This window comes from Sparus aurata, chromosome 11 (assembly GCF_900880675.1).
Source record: "Sparus aurata chromosome 11, fSpaAur1.1, whole genome shotgun sequence".
NCBI lineage: Eukaryota > Metazoa > Chordata > Actinopteri > Spariformes > Sparidae > Sparus > Sparus aurata.
In genome coordinates, this window is record NC_044197.1 from 297,501 (window position 1) to 316,080 (window position 18,580).

The window sequence follows — 18,580 nt, forward strand, 5'->3', positions numbered from 1 at the left end:
AGCTGGCTGAGGGGACTCCCTTCTTTGCTCTCCTCTTGGCATCGTAGGGCTTTGTAGTGGTAGGAGCTGGGCTCGCTGGCTCTGAGGGGTTGGTAGAACTTTATTGCTCTTTTTTGGATCAGAATTAAAAGGGGAACTTGGCCCAGTTCAGCTCTGCATCCATTATTGGGGGTGTTCCTGTGGACTCTGAGGATGCTTTTGCAGATCTCAGTGTGCAAGCTTTCCATTGGGTGTTTGTCCCATTTTTGGAAGTCTTGGTTCATGAGAGGGCCCCACACTTGACTGCCATACAATACAACTGGTTCGATTATTGATCCAGATTTTGACAGGGATGTCTATGTTTGAAGACTTTTTTATAGTCCAGAAAGCTCTTCTGCCTTTTTCTCTGAGATCCTTAATGGCCAGATTGAAATTTCCCGTTGATGTGATATTTAGTCCTAGATATGTGTAGCTGTGTGTGTGTTCTATGTCTGTAGAGTCCAGGTGGAACCTGTGGGGATGTTTCTGACTCTTGCGTCGTTTCTGGAAGACCATGACTTTTGTCTTCTCCAGGTTAGCGGTCAGGGCCCGGGTCTGACAGAACTTTTGCAGGTGATCTAGTTGCTTTTGTAGAGCTTCCTTTGATGGAGCGAGCAGTATTAGGTCATCTGCAAACAGTAAACATTTGACTTCTGTGTCAGAGAGGGTGAGACCAGGGATCTCTGACTCTTCCAGGGATTTGGCCAGTTGGTCGATGTAGATGTTAAACAGGGTGGGGCTCAGACTGCAGCCCTGCTTCACTCCTCTACTTTGGGGGAAGAAATCTGTTTCCCTAGTTCCAATTTTGACAGCACATTTATTATTTATGTACATTGTCTTAATAATATCGTAGATTTTTCCTCCAGTACCTTTTTCTAGTAATTTCAGACCATGATGCCAAATTGAGTCGAATGCTTTCTTGAAATCTACAAAACAAGAGAAGATGGTGTTGTTGTTCTGGTGGACGTGTTTCTGGATGAGGGTGTGGAGGGTGTAGATGTGCTCAGAGGTTCTGTGTTGTGGTGTAAAACCAATCTGACTCTTGGGTTAAGGTTAAGATGACAGGGTTTAAGATGCTGCAGAATAACTTCCCCAGGTTGCTGCTGACACATATCCCTCTCTCTCTCTGTCTTTCTCTCTGTCTGTCTCTCTGTCTCTCTCTCTGTCTGTCTGTCTCTCTCTCTCTCTCTCTGTCTCTCTCTCTGTCTGTCTCTCTGTCTGTCTCTCTGTCTCTCTCTCTGTCTGTCTGTCTCTCTCTCTGTCTCTCTGTCTCTCTCTCTGTCTCTCTCTCTGTCTCTCTCTCTGTCTGTCTCCCTCTCTGTCTCTCTCTCTGTCTGTCTGTCTCTCTCTCTGTCTCTCTGTCTCTCTCCCTCTCTGTCTCTCTCTCTGTCTGTCTCTCTGTCTTTCTCTCTGTCTGTCTGTCTCTCAATTTCAATTTCAATGTGCTTTATTGGCATGAATGTCAGATGAACAATATTGCCAAAGCTTCAAGGATGATACAATTCATTAAATAGAATAACATAGATGGATAAATAAAAAAATAAAAAAATGGCAGAATGGCATAGAAGTAATTAACATTTGTTCAGAATCAATAAAGAAAGAAACAATTAACAAGAATATATTAATACAATATGGTGCAAGTCAAATGTAAAAAAATTTAAAAAATTTAAAAATAAAACTAGAACTGCAAGCAGTTATGAACGGGGAATAATTGCACATTTTTTGACCGAGTTAAATTCGTTTGATAACTTTAGATCAGATCGAGCTGAACAGTGTACGTGCCAAGTTTCACGCAGATCGGACAAAATCCCAAGGAGGAGTTCGAAAAAGTAGGTTTTCCAGTTTTTCTAACCGGAAGTGGGCGTGGCCAATCGCAAGGTGATTCAGCTCCATTCAGGGAATGTGGGGATACAAGGTTTTTGAATGTACGACATACGGTTTTGGAGTTATAGGCAAAAACGTGTTGGTCTAGGTTATAGCGCCCCCTGCAGGCCGATATATGTAGTTTTTTGTGTCTGAGATATTCGCAGGAGTCTGGATCAACCCTCCAAATTGCATCGCTCTCCCTTGCACAGTTTAGCCTGCAGCACCACTTTTAGCCGGAGAAAAATAAAAATAAAAATCTTTACACTTACAATAGGGTTCCTCGCACCGCTGGTCCTAGGAAATGCGTATGCTTGCATACGCGTTCCCTCAGCCCCTCGGCTTGGCCCCCTAATAAAAACAACAACAAAGAAACAGATCAAGAACAAAACCCCCCAAAAAACAAACAAACAAACAAACAAAGAGCCCACATGGAGTAGAGGAGGTGATTGGTGAGTGAGGAGACAGGCTGCTGTCATGTGTTGTTGTGCTGCTCGTCTCTCAGGCTGTGACAGGCTCTCACATATCGAGCTGCTTCTATGGCGCTGACACTGTTTTCTCCAAGTACGTGTTGCACTTTAATCTGGTCAGAGAGTGAATCAAAATCTTGGAGTTTGCATTTAATTTGTGTAAAGAACTTTGTTCTAATGTCTTGATATGCGCTACACTGTAGCAGGAAATGTGTCTCAGTCTCCAGCAGTCTCTCTCTGTCTGTCTGTCTCTCTCTGTTGTAAAGGTCAGTAGAAAGATGATGATGATGATGATGATGATGATGAAGGACTCTGACTGAGGCAGAGCTGGAAGGATGGAGTGATGATCATGTGACTGACCACATGATCTCACTCACATTTGTGGGCGTGGCTAGAGCCAGAAATCATTTTTACACTAAAACAACAATAAACAAACAAATCTTGATATGAATCACATGTCAGTATAACAACTGAAGTTCAGCACAAAGACGACAGGCAGCGTCTGTCTCTTCAAATATGAAACATTAATCATCATAATGTGTGTGTGTGTGTGTGTGTGTGGGTGGGTGTGTATGGGTGTGTTGCAGGTGGATCAGGATGATGATGATGACCTCATCAGAGAAGATGAAGAAGAAACCTCCAAAGGACAGCCTGACTCTGCTGCCATGTTTTTACTTTGTGGAGGTGAGAAGAAGCCTTCAGGTGGATCACATGATCAATCACATCATTGATCACATGATCAATGACGATCATCTGCAGACATATGACATGCCTGGATGTCCATTTGAAGCAAAAGCACCAGAGACTTCCACCGACCGAGCCGGCTAACTCGAACAGGAAAGAAGAACTTTAGTTGTGCAGTTCTTAGACGTTCTCGATGTTCTCAGACCGAACGGCTCCAGTTCTGACAGTAAACAAGTCGTGTGTCAAAAAACTGTATCCAGCATTTTACTATGTTTTTTTTTTACTATGTCAGATGATGAAAACGAGTGTTTTTGGGCCTCAGTTGCATCACCTGATGACTTCATTGCGTAATGATGTCATCACACAGTCTGGTCACTACAAGAACCGGCGCTCTTCACTTAGTTAATCTAAGAGATTAATAAACTAATGTATTACTATTTCTGCCACACCTGAACATATTTACTCGTTTTGTTCTCCTTACAACTTGTACATTGATCAGTTTATAGAAAACCTGGATAGTAATTGTGCAGTAATACTCTTAGTGGTGGTAACGTTTAAGTCATGTGACCGTGATGTCGTCTGTTTGTAGCATTAGCTTCTTACTGCTGCACAGTTAATTTAGCTTCAAACATCACAGAGTGGAGTTCATCTGTGGAGATTATCTGGATCAACAGAACCTGGAAGGGTCAGAACCTTGTGTTTGACACAGATTATTTTCTGTAATAATCCAGAATCCATTTCAGTAACCTGAGAGGAACCATCCATCCATTTTCGTCCGCGTGATCGGGGCCGGGTCATGGGGGCAGCTGCCTGAGCAGGGACACCCAGACTTCCCTCTCCCCGGACACTTCCTCCAGCTCCTCCGGGAGGATCCCAAGGCGTTCCCAGGCCAGCTGGGTGACATAGTCACTCCAGCGTGTCCTGGGTCTTCCTCGGGGTCTCCTCCCGGCGGGACATGCTAGGAACACCTCCCAAGGGAGGCGTCCCTGCTGGAGGTCCTGGCTCGAAGGAGCCAACAAGACCACATCATCCACGAAAAGCAGAGATGAAATCCAGTGGCCCCTGAACCAGATCCCCTCCGGCCCGTGGCTGCACCTGGAAATTCTGTCCATAAAAATAATGAACAGAACCGGTGACAAAGGGCAGCCCTGCCGGAGTCCAACATGTACTGGGAACAGGTCTGACTTACTGCTGGCAATGCGAACCAAGCTCCTGCTCCGGTCGTACAGGGACCGTACAGCCCTTAATAGAGGGCCTCCGACCCCGTACTCCTGGAGCACCTCCCACAGAATGCCACGAGGGACACGGTCAAATGCTTTCTTCAAGTCCACAAAACACATGTGGACTGGTTGGGCAAACTCCCATAAACCCTCGAGCACCCTGCGGAGGGTATAGAGCTGGTCCAGTGTTCCACGGCCAGGACGAAAACCGCATTGTTCCTCCTGAATCCAAGGTTCGACTATCATGAATTCTCCTCTCCAGTACCCTGGAATAGACTTTCCCAGGGAGGCAGAGGAGTGTGATCCCCGATAGTTGGAACACACCCTCCGGTCCCCCTTTTTGAATAGGGGAACCACCACCCCGGTCTGCCAGTCCAGAGGCACTGTCCCCGACTGCCACGCGATGCTGCAGAGACGTGTCAACCAAGACAGCCCCACAACATCCAGAGAATTGAGGTACTCAGGGCGGATCTCATCCATCCCCGGTGCTTTGCCACTGAGGAGCTTCTGGACTACCTCAGTGACTTCGGATTGGGTGATGAATGGGTCAACCTCTGAGTCCCCATCCTCTGCTTCCTCTATGGAAGGCGTGTCAGATTGAGGAGATCCTCGAAGCATCAATCAATACCTTTATTTGTCCCCAGTGGGGCAATTTGTTTCACAGCAACTAGTGCATTGCCCGTAGGAAGCATGTATTTCTATAGAAAAGTGGGAGGTTAAGTAGCTTTTTCATGGATGGCCAAATGAGGCTGTGTTTGAAGGTGGGACGTCAGGGGTATAATTGACTCCTTGGTTTGCCTCACAACATGACTCCACTACTCACTAAACACACTACACCAAACACTACATAACACACTAACTATACACTCCAAACAGGCTATATGTCACAAATCTCTCAACTTTCAAAACTCGCTATCTCTGTCGCTGTCTCCAACACATCACTGCTGCTGTCAATCATCTGCCAATTTCCCTCACACAACTTCCTGTTCCTCAACAACCAAACTTGCTGCTTGGACACTTTCGTGACAAAAGCACATTTTTACTGTTTCTTCCTGCACCAGACACAAAGCAAACGTAACGGCAATGTTTGCGAAAAGGCGTGTTGGACATTATTTACCCTAAATCCGGTTTTGGACGTGTCAGTGCGTCCGCTCCGTCGACTCGGGCGGTGGGCCGTGTAGCTAGCGCTAGCTAGTGGCTAGCTAGCAGCTAGCGCTAGCTACACACAAACATCCACAGCTTCCGATCCCACTTTGTTGTCCGCGCGTCTCCGGATCTCCTCAGACCCGAACAGACTTGGACTTGTTTAATCTCATTAATCCACAACAGTCAGTTTAAATGCACAGAACGGAACCGAACCACCGGCAAAATCCCGGTCCAGCTCACGCCGCTGCAGGTATAAAACTGCTTGTTTTTTTAAGGTATGTCGTGGGCTTGAGCTTTGCAGTGATTGGCTCTGATGCGCACGTGGCCACGGTGTGCAGTGATTGGCTCTGGTGCCCACGTGACTGTGGTGGCTCCGGTGGACAATGCTTGCAGAATTTGTAAAGCATTTATGAAATAATTTATTCATGCTATCATTGCAGTCCTAGCAAATGCTTATTGCACACCACTGAACCACGCAGCAGCCATGTTGAAAGTCTCAGGTCAGTCTGATCCTGATCCGCAGAGATATTTGAGGAACACACACACACACACACACACACACACACACACACACACACACACAGACACACACACACACACAGACAGACAGACAGAGATTCCTTGTATTATAGATAGATAGGAGCACACAGAATACAAAAAGCAACAAATATACATATACACATAACATAATAAATAACATTATGGACAAACCTAATGAATATTGTATATAAAATACTAAAATGAACTCTGTTAAAGAAAATTACTCAAATGAAAAGGATATTCTATCCTATTGGGTAAACTACTTTTTCCTCCTGCCGTTTAAGAGAGACAGCAGGAGGAACAAAGGAGTGTTTGTACCTGTTCGTTTTAGCAAGTGGAAGTCTGAGCAGTGAACCTGATGGTAGAAACTGAAACTGTTGATGTAGAGGATGAGAGCAGTCAGACAGGATGGAGTTAGCTTTCTTAAGCAGCTGTTTGTTGTAAAGATCCTGTAGAGTTTCTTGTGCAAACCCGGTGATTTTGCTACTAATACTAACAACCTTATTTAGTAGAGTTAGTAGAGTTCTCTCTTTTACCCTCAGAGATTGAAACCAACAAATAAAGGAAAACATAATAACAGACTCAATAAAAGAACGATAATTATTCCTTCCACCGCCCTTCCTTCCATCCCCAGTCGAGGTCAACAGCTCCCCACCTCCACTGTAAACGGTGTTGGTGGAGGTCTGCTTCCCCCTCCTGAAGCACCGGATGGTTTGCCAGAATTTCTTCGAGGCCAACCGGTAGTCCTCCTCCATGGCCTCAACAGCCACGTCAACAATGGAAGTGGAGAACATGGTCCATTCGGACTCGATGTCCCCAGCCTCCCTCGGGATCTGGACAAAGCTCTCCCGGAGGTGGGAGTTAAAGACCTCCCTGACAGACGGTTCTGCCAGACGTTCCCAAAAGACCCTCACAATATGTTTGGGTCTGCCAGGTCTGTCCAGCTTCCTCCCCTGCCAGCGGATACGACTCACCACCAGGTGGTGATCAGTTGACAGCTCAGCCCCTCTCTTCACCCGAGTGTCCAAGACATACGGCCGGAGGTCAGATGACATGACCACAAAGTCGATCATTGACCTCCGGCCTAGGGTGTCCTGGTGCCACGTGCACATATTGACACCCTTATGCTTGAACATGGTGTTCGTTATGGACAAACTGTGACTAGCACAGAAGTCCAGTAACAAAACACCACTCGGGTTCAGATCGGGGAGGACGTTCCTCCCAATCACACCCCTCCAGGTAACACTGTCGCTGCCCACGTGAGCGTTGAAGTCCCCAAGTAGAACGACGGAGTCCCCGGTTGGAGCACTCTCCAGTACCTCTTCCAGGGACTCCAAGAAGGCCGGGTACTCTGCACCGCTGTTCGGCCCATAAGCCGAGACAACAGTGAGAGACCTATCCCTGACCCAAAGGCGCAGGGAAGCGACCCTCTCATTCACCGGGGAAAACACATGGCGGCTGAGCTGAGGAGCTATAAGCAAGCCCACACCAGCTCGCCGCCTCTCACTGCGGGCAACTCCAGAGTAGAAGAGAGTCCAGCCTCTCTCAAGGAGTTGGGTTCCAGAGCCCAGACTGTGCGTGGAGGTGAGCCCGACTATCTCTAGCTGGTACCGCTCAACCTCCCACACCAGCTCAGGCTCTTTCCCCCCAGCGAGGGGACATTCCATGGTCCCCATGGCTAGAGTCACCGTCCGGGGATTGGGTCGCCGGGGCCCCCACCCAAGACTGCCACCCAAATCACACTGCACCGGCCCCTTCTGAACCCTCCTGCGAGTGGTGAGCCCACTGTAGGGCGGGCCCATGTTGCTCGTTTGGGCTGCGCCCGGCCGGGTCCCGTGGGCAAAGACCCGGCCACCAGGCGCTCGCCTGCGACAACCAACCCCAGGCCTGGCTCCAGGGTGGGGCCCTGGTGACGCCAATCCGGGCAACATAAAACTTCCTCGATGTTCTATCTTTCATTAGGGGCTTTTGAACCAATCTTAGTCTGACCCGTCACCTAGGACCTGTTTGCCTTAGGAGACCCTACCAGGGGCATTAAGCCCCGTACAACATAGCTCCTAGGATCATTCAGGTGCTCAAACCCCTCTACCACGAAAAGGTGCCAGTTCAAGGAGGAGGAGAGGAACCAGAGAGATGCTAATTTACATTTACATTACATTTACATTTAAAAGACACTTTTGCCTGAAGTTACTTACATAAGAACATTTGTCACAAGAGAGAAACCACGACACGTCAGCGTTGAGTATAAAAAAAATGGAAACAATTGTCAAGCCCTCATATTTATCAAAGATACTTTAAGTACATAAGTGCTGAGAGTAAGAACACACAAGTGCATATACGTTTTTAAATGTATTTATTTAAATTGGAGGGAGTCGTGCTCTGTGGATCGAGGTGAAGTCTGAACAAATGAGTCTGGAGTCTTCTGCTGAAAACAGAGAGCGACTCTGTTGTCCTGACGTTGGTCTGGAGTTCGTTCCACCACTGAAGCTCCAGAACACAGAAGACTCTCAACTTCTCTCAACGACCTTCGTTAGCTCTCAGTGATGGCGGTACCAGCCGGCCCGCTGATGTAGAAGAGTGCAGTGCTCTCTCTGGGGCGTGTGGTCTGACCAGGGTTTGGAGGTAGACGGGTGCAGTTCTGTTGACGGACTTGAAGACCAGCACCATCGTTTGGAATCAGATGCGGGCCGCAACAGGAAGCCAGTGGAGGTCACGGAGGAGGCAGGTCACATGGGAGAATTTGAGTAGATTGTAAACGAGGCGCGCTGCAGCATTCTGGACACACTGCAGTGGTTTAGTCGTGGAGGCTGAGAGTCCAGCCAAGAGGGAAAATGTGAATTTTCAAACCGTTGACGCTCTCGCTCAGAGAATGGGACGTGGTTAAAAGTAAGATGTAACTCATGACCATAGCAGCCAGACTGCTGTTCTAACAGGATCAACATCACTAGTATGATAAGTGATCTCGCTAACACCTGCCTGCTCTGAACACACTCACCTGAGCTCTCTCTCCTTCTCTTGCTCAACTACTCACAAACTGCAAACCGCTCTGCTTGTGTAATCCTGCTGGAGGCTGACGTATGACTCATTGATGTCATTGTTTCATATGAGCAACAACTTTAATTTTGTATGTTTGAGCACAAAATTAAGTTATTTGTCAAGAAATAAATAATTAAAGATTATAAAACAAAAATAATGTCAAACTGTGGCTCATCAGAAATGATGAAATATAAAAATGTCCTCTGGAGGCTCTGAACTTCATCATCTCCTCGAACAGCAGCTTTCTGTAGTCTTCATCAAACAAACTAGAGACGTTGTGTTAATGAAGTCCAGTGTGTGTTCACGGTGATGAAGGAACATCAGTTGGGCTCTCATGTGTATTGAAGTGCTATTTTGGATCCACTGCAGACCAGACCTTCTCTGCCTCTGATTGGTTTGCTTTGTCGGTGTTGGTTTCGTTTCTGATTTTAAACTGTAAACTCACAGTTTCCTGGTAAACACTCTGAGCTCTTCTGACTCTCCTGGTCTGCTGCTGCTCCTCTCGGCATCACTCAGTATCCGGAGACGCTCTTCACCGTCAGAGCGTCTCTGGACTCGTTCAGTCGAGCAAAGGCTGGCTGCTGCTCTGCTGTCCCTTGCAGAGACTCTGCAGCTTAGACAGCTGAAGAGGTCACTGTGTTTACCAGTGAACTACAGCTCACAATCAGCTGAGGTGTGTTCAGGTACAGTCAGACGCCAGGTCACTGACCCCTGTGTTCACCTTACACAGCTGCCCATTGTGGCTTCTTCTATGGTGTCTCTGTACTTCCTGGAGCTGACCGACGTGGTGCAGCCAGCTCAGGTGGGGTTCCGCTGCCACGACCGAGAGCTCAGCATGCCGTATGTGGACGGAGGAGACGAGCTGATCCCGCTGCTGATGCTGCTGAGCCTCGCCTTCGCCGGGCCCGCCGCCTCAGTAACACACACACACACACACACACACACACACACATATACAGACACATATATACAGACACATATACACACACACACACACACACACACACACACACATATACAGACACATATACACACACACGCACACACAGACACATATACACACACACGCACACACATACAGACACATATACACACACACACACACGCACATACACACACACACACACACACACACATACAGACACATATACACACACACACACACGCACACACACACATACAGACACATATACACACACACACGCACGCACACACACACACACACACACATACAGACACACACACACAAAGGGTGCGTTTGTTTTGTGTGTTATATCATGTTGAGGGTGCGTTTGTTTTGTGTGTTATATCATGTTGAGGGTGCGTTTGGTTTGTGTGTTAGATCATGTTGAGGGTGCGTTTGGTTTGTGTGTTAGATCATGTTGAGGGTGCGTTTGGTTTGTGTGTTATATCATGTTGAGGGTGCGTTTGTTTTGTGTGTTATATCATGTTGAGGGTGCGTTTGTTTTGTGTGTTATATCATGTTGAGGGTGCGTTTGGTTTGTGTGTTATATCATGTTGAGGGTGCGTTTGTTTTGTGTGTTATATCATGTTGAGGGTGCGTTTGTTTTGTGTGTTATATCATGTTGAGGGTGCGTTTGTTTTGTGTGTTATATCATGTTGAGGGTGCGTTTGTTTTGTGTGTTATATCATGTTGAGGGTGCGTTTGTTTTGTGTGTTATATCATGTTGAGGGTGCGTTTGGTTTGTGTGTTAGATCATGTTGAGGGTGCGTTTGTTTTGTGTGTTATATCATGTTGAGGGTGCATTTGTTTTGTGTGTTATATCATGTTGAGGGTGCGTTTGTTTTGTGTGTTAGATCATGTTGAGGGTGCGTTTGTTTTGTGTGTTATATCATGTTGAGGGTGCGTTTGGTTTGTGTGTTAGATCATGTTGAGGGTGCGTTTGTTTTGTGTGTTAGATCATGTTGAGGGTGCGTTTGTTTGGTGTGTTATATCATGTTGAGGGTGCGTTTGTTTTGTGTGTTATATCATGTTGAGGGTGCGTTTGTTTTGTGTTAGATCATGTTGAGGGTGCGTTTGTTTTGTGTGTTAGATCATGTTGAGGGTGCGTTTGTTTTGTGTGTTAGATCATGTTGAGGGTGCGTTTGTTTTGTGTGTTAGATCATGTTGAGGGTGCGTTTGTTTTGTGTGTTATATCATGTTGAGGGTGCGTTTGTTTTGTGTTTTATATCATGTTGAGGGTGCGTTTGTTTTGTGTGTTAGATCATGCTGGTTGAAGGTCTCATCTACTGTCTGCAGTCCAGACTGAAGCTCCGCAGACCTGAAGGAAGCATCAACGCAGGTGGCTGCAACTTCAACTCCTTCCTGAGGAGGACGGTGCGTTTTGTAGGTACGACACACTACGACTAATTACACAACACATACAACCACCAGGTGCTCCAGGTGTGCACATGTTCGGTCTCTACACCTGTCTGTCTCTCTGCAGGTGTGCACGTGTTCGGTCTCTACACCTGTCTGTCTCTCTGCAGGTGTGCACATGTTCGGTCTCTACACCTGTTTGTCTCTCTGCAGGTGTGCACATGTTCGGTCTCTACACCTGTTTGTCTCTCTGCAGGTGTGCACATGTTCGGTCTCTACACCTGTTTGTCTCTCTGCAGGTGTGCATGTGTTCGGTCTGTGTGCGACGGCGCTGGTCACTGACATCATCCAGCTGTCGACAGGTTACCACGCTCCGTTCTTCCTCACTGTCTGTAAACCCAACTACACTCTGGCCGGCGGCTCCTGCGACAGAAATGCTTACGTCACTAAAGACATCTGTGCGGGACACGACCAGCACGCCATCATGGCCGCCAGGTGAGTTTCCTGCGCTTTCCTGTTCATGCTTTCTGTTGGTCAGGATGGACGTGTTGGGTGCATTGAAGTGATTATTGATAACGTCTTCTGATCTTTTTCTGTCCTGACAGGAAAACTTTCCCTTCCCAGCATGCAACTCTGTCTGCCTTCGCAGCTGTTTATGTTTCTGTAAGAAAACCTTCCTGTCATCAGTTTATGTCACAGATGAGCTTCATCAAACATTATTCATGACATTAAATTAGTTTTACAAACTGTGAGATGATGAAGTTGATCATCTGTGTCCTTCCAGATGTATTTTAACTCGACCATCTCTGACAGCACCAAACTGCTCAAACCCGTCCTGGTTTTTGCATTTGCCATCGCGGCAGCGTTAACAGGTCTGACCCAGATCACTCAGCATCGCAGCCATCCCATCGACGTGTACGTGGGCTTCCTCATCGGCGCCTTCATCGCTGCTTATCTGGTAAGATGTGAAACATCTGGATGTTTTGCTCTTTTATAACTTTATAACTTGACAAGAAATTACAATGAAACGCCTACATGTCAAACTGAAAACAGATTTCTACAAAGAAATGTCAATTAATTGAAATATATCATACATTTTCAGCCCCTTTAAAGAAACTGACTTAATTCAACAGAGGTTAGCTGGTTGGTGCTAGCAGTCTCACAATTAATGAGTGCAGTGAATGTGTCTCAAGTGATTGTAGTATAAAGACACCTGTGTCTGCAGGTCCAAGTCACTGTCAATCAGTATTCATGGCTACAATTACACCATGAAGACAAAAAACACTCCACGCACCTCTGCGAAAAGGTTATTGAAAAGTATAAGTCGGGACGGATACAAAAACATTTCCAAGTCACCGAACATCCCCCAGAGTTCAGTTAGATCCATCATTAAGAAAGGGAAGGAATACGGTCCATGTGTAAATCTGCCTGGAGCAGGCCATCCTCACAAACTGAGTGACCCTGCAAGAAAGTGACTAGTGGGGGAGGCCACCAAGACACCTATAAGTACTCTGAAGGAGTTAAAGCTTCAGCGGCTGAGATGGGAGATACTCAACTGTAACAAAGCTTTATGGGAGAGTGGCAAAGACAAGCCACTGTTAAAGAAAACTCAATAAATCTCCACTAGAGACTTCAAGGTCCAGTGGAAGAAGGTTCTTTGGTCTAAATGAGACCAAAACGGAGGTTTTTGTCCATCAGACTAGATGCTATGTTTGGCGGACACCAAACACTGCACATCACCAGCAACACACCATCCCCACCATGAAGCAATGTGGTGGCAGCATCATGCTGTGGGGATGCTTCTCAGCCGTGTAAGGCTTGAAAGGTAGAGGGTAAAATGAATGCAGCAAAATACAGTAAACTCCTGGAGGACAACCTGATTCAGTAGGAGAAGATTTATTTTCCAGTAAGACAATGACCCAAAGCAGACAGAGAAAGCTATGTGGAAATGGTTTAGAGACAACAAGGTGATTGTTCTGGAAGTGGCTGAGTCAAAGTCCAGACTTCGCCTGATCCCGGTCAACCTGACAGAGCTGGAGCAGTTCTACAAAGAGGAACTGAGTAAAACTCCAGCATCCAGATGTTGAAGCCTGACTGAGAACGATCCACACAGACTCAGTGCTGCGATCGAGGCCAAAGGTGTAACTACTAAATACTGACTTGAAGGGGGAGAAAACTTGTGCAGTCACGTATGTTACTTTATATATTTTTAATTCATTGACATTTCTTTTTAGAAGTCTGTTTTCACTTTGACATTAAAGAGTTTTTTTGTAAATTTGATTGACTATATTGATATCACATGTACAGATGTAAGTAATGAGCTGTCATGGCAGAGTGAAGGAACAGTGTTGATGTCAGAGTCGTGTCTGTGTTGCAGATCTCATTCATATGATTGATTTTCACTTTTTAGTTTAGTTTTCTTTCTCAGTTTGATTTCAGACCATTTTCCGTCTTCAGACATTTAGAAATGGTTGTTTTTCTTCATCAGGCTTTTCACGCTGTCGCCAACTTCAAGTCCTCTGATGACATCATTCCGGCCCTTCCTCCCCCAGCACCGAAAGAGGACCCTTTGCGAGCGCTGACTGAGCGAGGACACGAGTCTGTCTACAATAAGGGCCCTGCCTCCGCCTCAGAGAGTAACGATGAGATAGCGGCAGCTCCGGCCCCCATGGACCGGCTTGAGGGCCTGGGGCCCCTGCAGAGGGAGAAGGACTCCATGGGGAGCCTGAAGAGGGCCAGCGTGGACGTGGAGTTGCTGGCTCCTCGCAGCCCCATGGGCAAGGAGACCATGCTGACCTTCAGCAACACGCTGCCGAGGGCCAGCATGAATGTTAACGGTGTGCTGGGGGCCAACATCGGCCCGGAGGACCTGGTCCAACAGGTGCAGCCAGTGCAGCCAGTGCAGCCAGTGCAGCCAGTGCAGCGGCGTCTGAAGGCAGTGCAGGTTCCCATGGACCCGATGCGCTCACAGCAGCTGGTGTCGGAATGGAAGCAAAAGTCGATGGAGATGAGAGGGATGAGCTTCCGGGACGAGGCAGAGTGCGAGGCCAGTGAGGAGGGCTCTGAGGTGGGGTCTGTGGGGACCGACGAGGGGGGGTCTCAGGTCCCCATCTACCAGCCCGCAGTGCAGTCTGGGAGGACAGCCTCCAGCCGCAACCCCACCCCACCTCCAGGTGGTGCCAAAGCTGTGGCAACTCCCAGACCACCACAGATCCCTGAAGCCGGACCCCCACCAGTGTCCCCAAAGAGCGCCTTGACCCGGGCCAAGTGGCTCGCCATCCGAGAGAAGACAAGCGGGGAGGGGTCAGTCCGTGGCGCCGCCAATCAGCCACGACTCATGCAGGTCATCGCTATGTCAAAGCAGCAGGGCCTCCTCCCATCCTCCTCCTCGGGGGAGAAATCCTCCGAGACCACCTCCACCTGCTCCGGAACCTCCTCCACCACCGACTCCCCCCACTATCGCCCTCCCTATGAGCAGCGAGAGGGGTCGGGTATCATCACCGTGGATGCCCACGCCCCTCACCATCCTGTTGTCCAAGCCCCACCGCATCCTCAAGCCCCAGCGCTCGCGGGTAACGGTAACCCTTGGGAGTGGGCATCCAATGGGGGCGACCCGCGAGACACCTACGACCTAAACAGCCAGAACCGTGGCGACTCTGCTGCCCATGGCAGCAGCTTCAGGCCACACCGCTCTGCCTCACCACGTGCCACAGTCGACTCTGATCTGGCCCAAGCTCCATCCAACCCACAGGTGGAGCTGTCGGTGGACGCTCAGCGCAGGGAGATGGCCATGAGACGCAAGACGGCACTGGTTCTGTTGGATCGAGAGAGTCGTAACAAGACTGAGCAGGAGAACTATTACAAGAGTCTGCAGGGACGAAGGTTCAAGGACTAGTCTCTTTATCTTTCAAAATAAAAGCCTTACTCTGGTCACTAACATCACAGTACCTGACTGCAGTTGCTATGCATTTCTTCATATGATGGAAAACTGGACTCACAGGAAACAAAGTTTGTCATCCAGGACGGAGACGACTGGTCAGCGGCTCAACACTCTGTCACTCTGTCAAAAGACACTCTGATGCTGTAGTCTTTTGATCGAGTCACACTTGATGTATGTCAGTTTAATCATTAAACTCCAAAAAGTCTCAGTTTAACATAATTTATCAGAATATGTAATTATAAGGATGGCATTCGTTAAGTGACGTCATCTTTTTGAAAACTCATGGAGTCGTCCTGCATGTCAGCTAACTGTGCCGGGCCGACGGCAATGTTGCTGTTGGTGACGTTTGTTGAGACGCTGTAGTTCACTGACATTTTTTATATTCTTAAATATTTCATTTTCTTTAAAACAAACGTTGACAAACTGCGAAATTATCTTTTAAGTAGATGAACATCATGTGTGACTCATTAAACAATTCAAACAGGATCAAGAAGTATTTGTCTCTTGTCGCCCCATGTGTTGTTTCTGTGGAGGTTCTGGAAGTGGAGGTTCTGGAAGTGGAGGTTCTGGAAGTGGAGGTTCTGGAAGTGGAGGGACGACGTGTCTCTCCTGATGTCTGTCTGGACTTTATGTGACTGATCCAGGGACATAAATCAGGAAGTGACATCACCAGAATAAAGTTTAGTTTCAATCAAATATGTCATCTCAAACATGATGTTGTGACCAGTTATTAATCCCTCTTTTTTTTTTAATTGAGGACCATCCAAGAGTAATAGATTACCTTCGTCCACAGTGTTGAGCCACTGAGCAGGAAGATGGAGTGTTTCCATGGCAACGTGTTCTGTGGATAAAGACGAAGAAACAAAAACTCAGAGACGATTTTAAAGATTCATCTAGAAGCACAAACATGCAACCAAGCTGAACCCTGAAGTGGATCCTCCGGATGTTTCCACCAACCAGCAGCTGCTTCCTGCTGCAGGCCCCGCCCCCTCTGACAGGCGTGGCCTATCACAGTGCAGTGAGACATACGGACTGTGGATGTCGGAGGTCCACACTGACTGTATATTATCTGGACAGGTGTGTTGTTGCCTTTATGTTGTGATGGCTTGGTTGCTATAGTGATTCTCAGCATGTTTGTTTGTGTGCTGCTTTCTGATTGGTTGAGACTGTTCAGAGTTGTGTGTGTGAATGTGGATGTGTGTATTTATTAAGGATGGACTGATGTGAGATTACATTTTTATTGACATATTCAGAATTTAAAGATTCACTCACTGATCGTTTGCTGACACGAATCTTCAATAATCAGAAACAAAGATGATAAAAGTTTAAAGAAGAGACTTTAAATAAACTTTAAGTTTAAATGTATATTAAAGTGTTCAGGCCTCCGCAAGGAGAATAAAGCTGTTAAATATTTTTCTGCTGTTGTAGAAAACGGATCAAAAAGACTTTTTTTCCTCTGATGATTTTCTCCTTGCGCGTCTCAACCACTGACGACAGACTTCCTGTCAGCTGATTGAAGCAGAATCAAAGAGTGAATCTGTAAATGTGAAGTGAGCTGATGAGCCGGTATCGGGTCTGATGATGTTAACGTGTCCGTGTGTTGTTGCATGTGTCCAGTTTGATTTCAATCAGACGGACTTCCTGTTCGTCTCTGAGATAACGAGCTGTTTTTAACCCTAATGAGGGAATTTAAAGGACTGATGACCTCATCGCCTCCATCTGAATGTAAAAAGCTTCATTTCTCTTGAATGTGACATTTTGTGACTGAAACAGTAAAAAGAAAACCTGCTGCTATAAAAACACTGAAGGATGGACGCTGCATGCTCTGTGCTCATTATCATGGAAGTTACTAATTAAAAGCTCATCTGGATCTATCAGTGTTTACAGGAGACTTTCTTTATCATTGTGTCCTTGAAGGTTTTGGTATAAAATAACTGAAGGAGTGAATTCACAGAAACAGACGAGCTGCAGCTGATCTCAGTCGTCTCTCTTCCTCTTCTCACTTTCTTCATAATATGAGCTCCATGAGTTTTCGTCCCGCAGGACGTCTGTTAAACTGATCAATTAGCGCTGAAAGATTAAAGGCTGTGAGGTGTTCACAGTCAGACGGACTGTGGGAGATTTCCCTCTCAGCCTCCAGAGGACACACAGAGAAAATCCCTCACTGTGAACTGAACCAGTTTTTACATTCAGTGTCCAGTAAAGAGCCTGAGGTCCGACCGGACGGCCCGAGCACACTGCTGCAGATATAAAGCTGGCGGTCAGTTCAGTCTGATGGTTCCTGTCACTGAGTCACTTTTGGATCTTTAGAGAAGAAACCTGATGGGAATTTGGTCTCTTCCAGCTCTTTGTCTCTTTTACGGTGTTCAGACCAAACATGAGAGTTTTTTTATGTGTTGAGGGTACAAACAAAGTCACTTTGAAGACACAGACTGATGTGAGTTTGATCATTTGATTAAGGAATATATGAAAGTTCACATTTTCTCCTGAGTTGAAAATGTTGAATGGTCATTGAAAACTTTGCATTTGCCTGAAGCTTTACTGAGGAGGAGGCGGCGGAGCCTCCAGCTCTGGAGGACAGCGGGTGCAGATCCAGGTTCTTTAATGTTGACTGCTGACTGGAGCTGGAGGGAAATGTACTTTACTTACTTAACGTATGTCCAGGGAAGAGAAGCTGTGAAACTACTGCTGGTGAGTAAGAGGGAATTGTAGATCTAGTGTTTGGCATTCGGTGAGGAGGGTTAGCTGAAATATTTTATCTTGTCATTAGCCACTCCTAAAGAACCCACCCTAGACTCAGCTGACATCCGAAGCTACAGACCTGCATCTCTTCTTTCATTCCTCTGTAAAACCCTGCAGCGTGCAGTCTACAACCAACTGTCCTCCTATCTTTAACATTACGACCTCCTTGACCCAAATCAGTCAGGCTTCAGGACCGCTCACTCCACTGAGATGGACCTCCTCACAGTGACTGAGTCACTCGGTGCCTCCAGAACCTCGTCCCACTCGTCAGTCCTCATTCTCCTCGACTTACCTTCTGTGTTCGACAGTCAACCACCAAATCCTCGTCTCCTCTCTGGCTGAACATCGCTGACTCAGCTCTAACCTGGTTCACATCATACCTGACAAATCTCACCTTTCAGGTCACATGGAACGGCTCCTTGTCCAAACCCTGCTGTCTGGAAACTGGTGTCCCTCAAGGCTCAGTATTAGGACCGGTTCTGTTTCCACTAACACTAGCTCACGAGGCTCTGCAGTCACGTGGATTCTCTGACCGCTGTTCTGCTGACGACACCAACTGTTCCTCTCTTTCCCCTCGTCCTCCTCGAACAGTCACGTTGTG

General features: G+C 47.1%; 1 protein-coding gene across 1 annotated transcript in view; it reads left to right on the forward strand.

Moving 5' to 3' along the window:
• Positions 1 to 17,111, forward strand: part of plppr3b (phospholipid phosphatase related 3b) — a 19,047-nt gene extending 1,936 nt beyond the window's left edge. Inside the window, exons 2-8 of the mRNA XM_030433234.1 lie at positions 2,939 to 3,035; positions 9,708 to 9,893; positions 11,202 to 11,328; positions 11,597 to 11,792; positions 11,903 to 11,960; positions 12,082 to 12,255; positions 13,786 to 17,111. Of these exons, the coding sequence (XP_030289094.1) occupies positions 2,949 to 3,035; positions 9,708 to 9,893; positions 11,202 to 11,328; positions 11,597 to 11,792; positions 11,903 to 11,960; positions 12,082 to 12,255; positions 13,786 to 15,192 (2,235 nt within the window). The 5' untranslated portion in view covers positions 2,939 to 2,948 and the 3' untranslated portion in view covers positions 15,193 to 17,111. The remainder of the gene's footprint in view (positions 1 to 2,938; positions 3,036 to 9,707; positions 9,894 to 11,201; positions 11,329 to 11,596; positions 11,793 to 11,902; positions 11,961 to 12,081; positions 12,256 to 13,785) is intronic.
• The last annotated feature ends 1,469 nt before the right edge of the window (positions 17,112 to 18,580 follow it).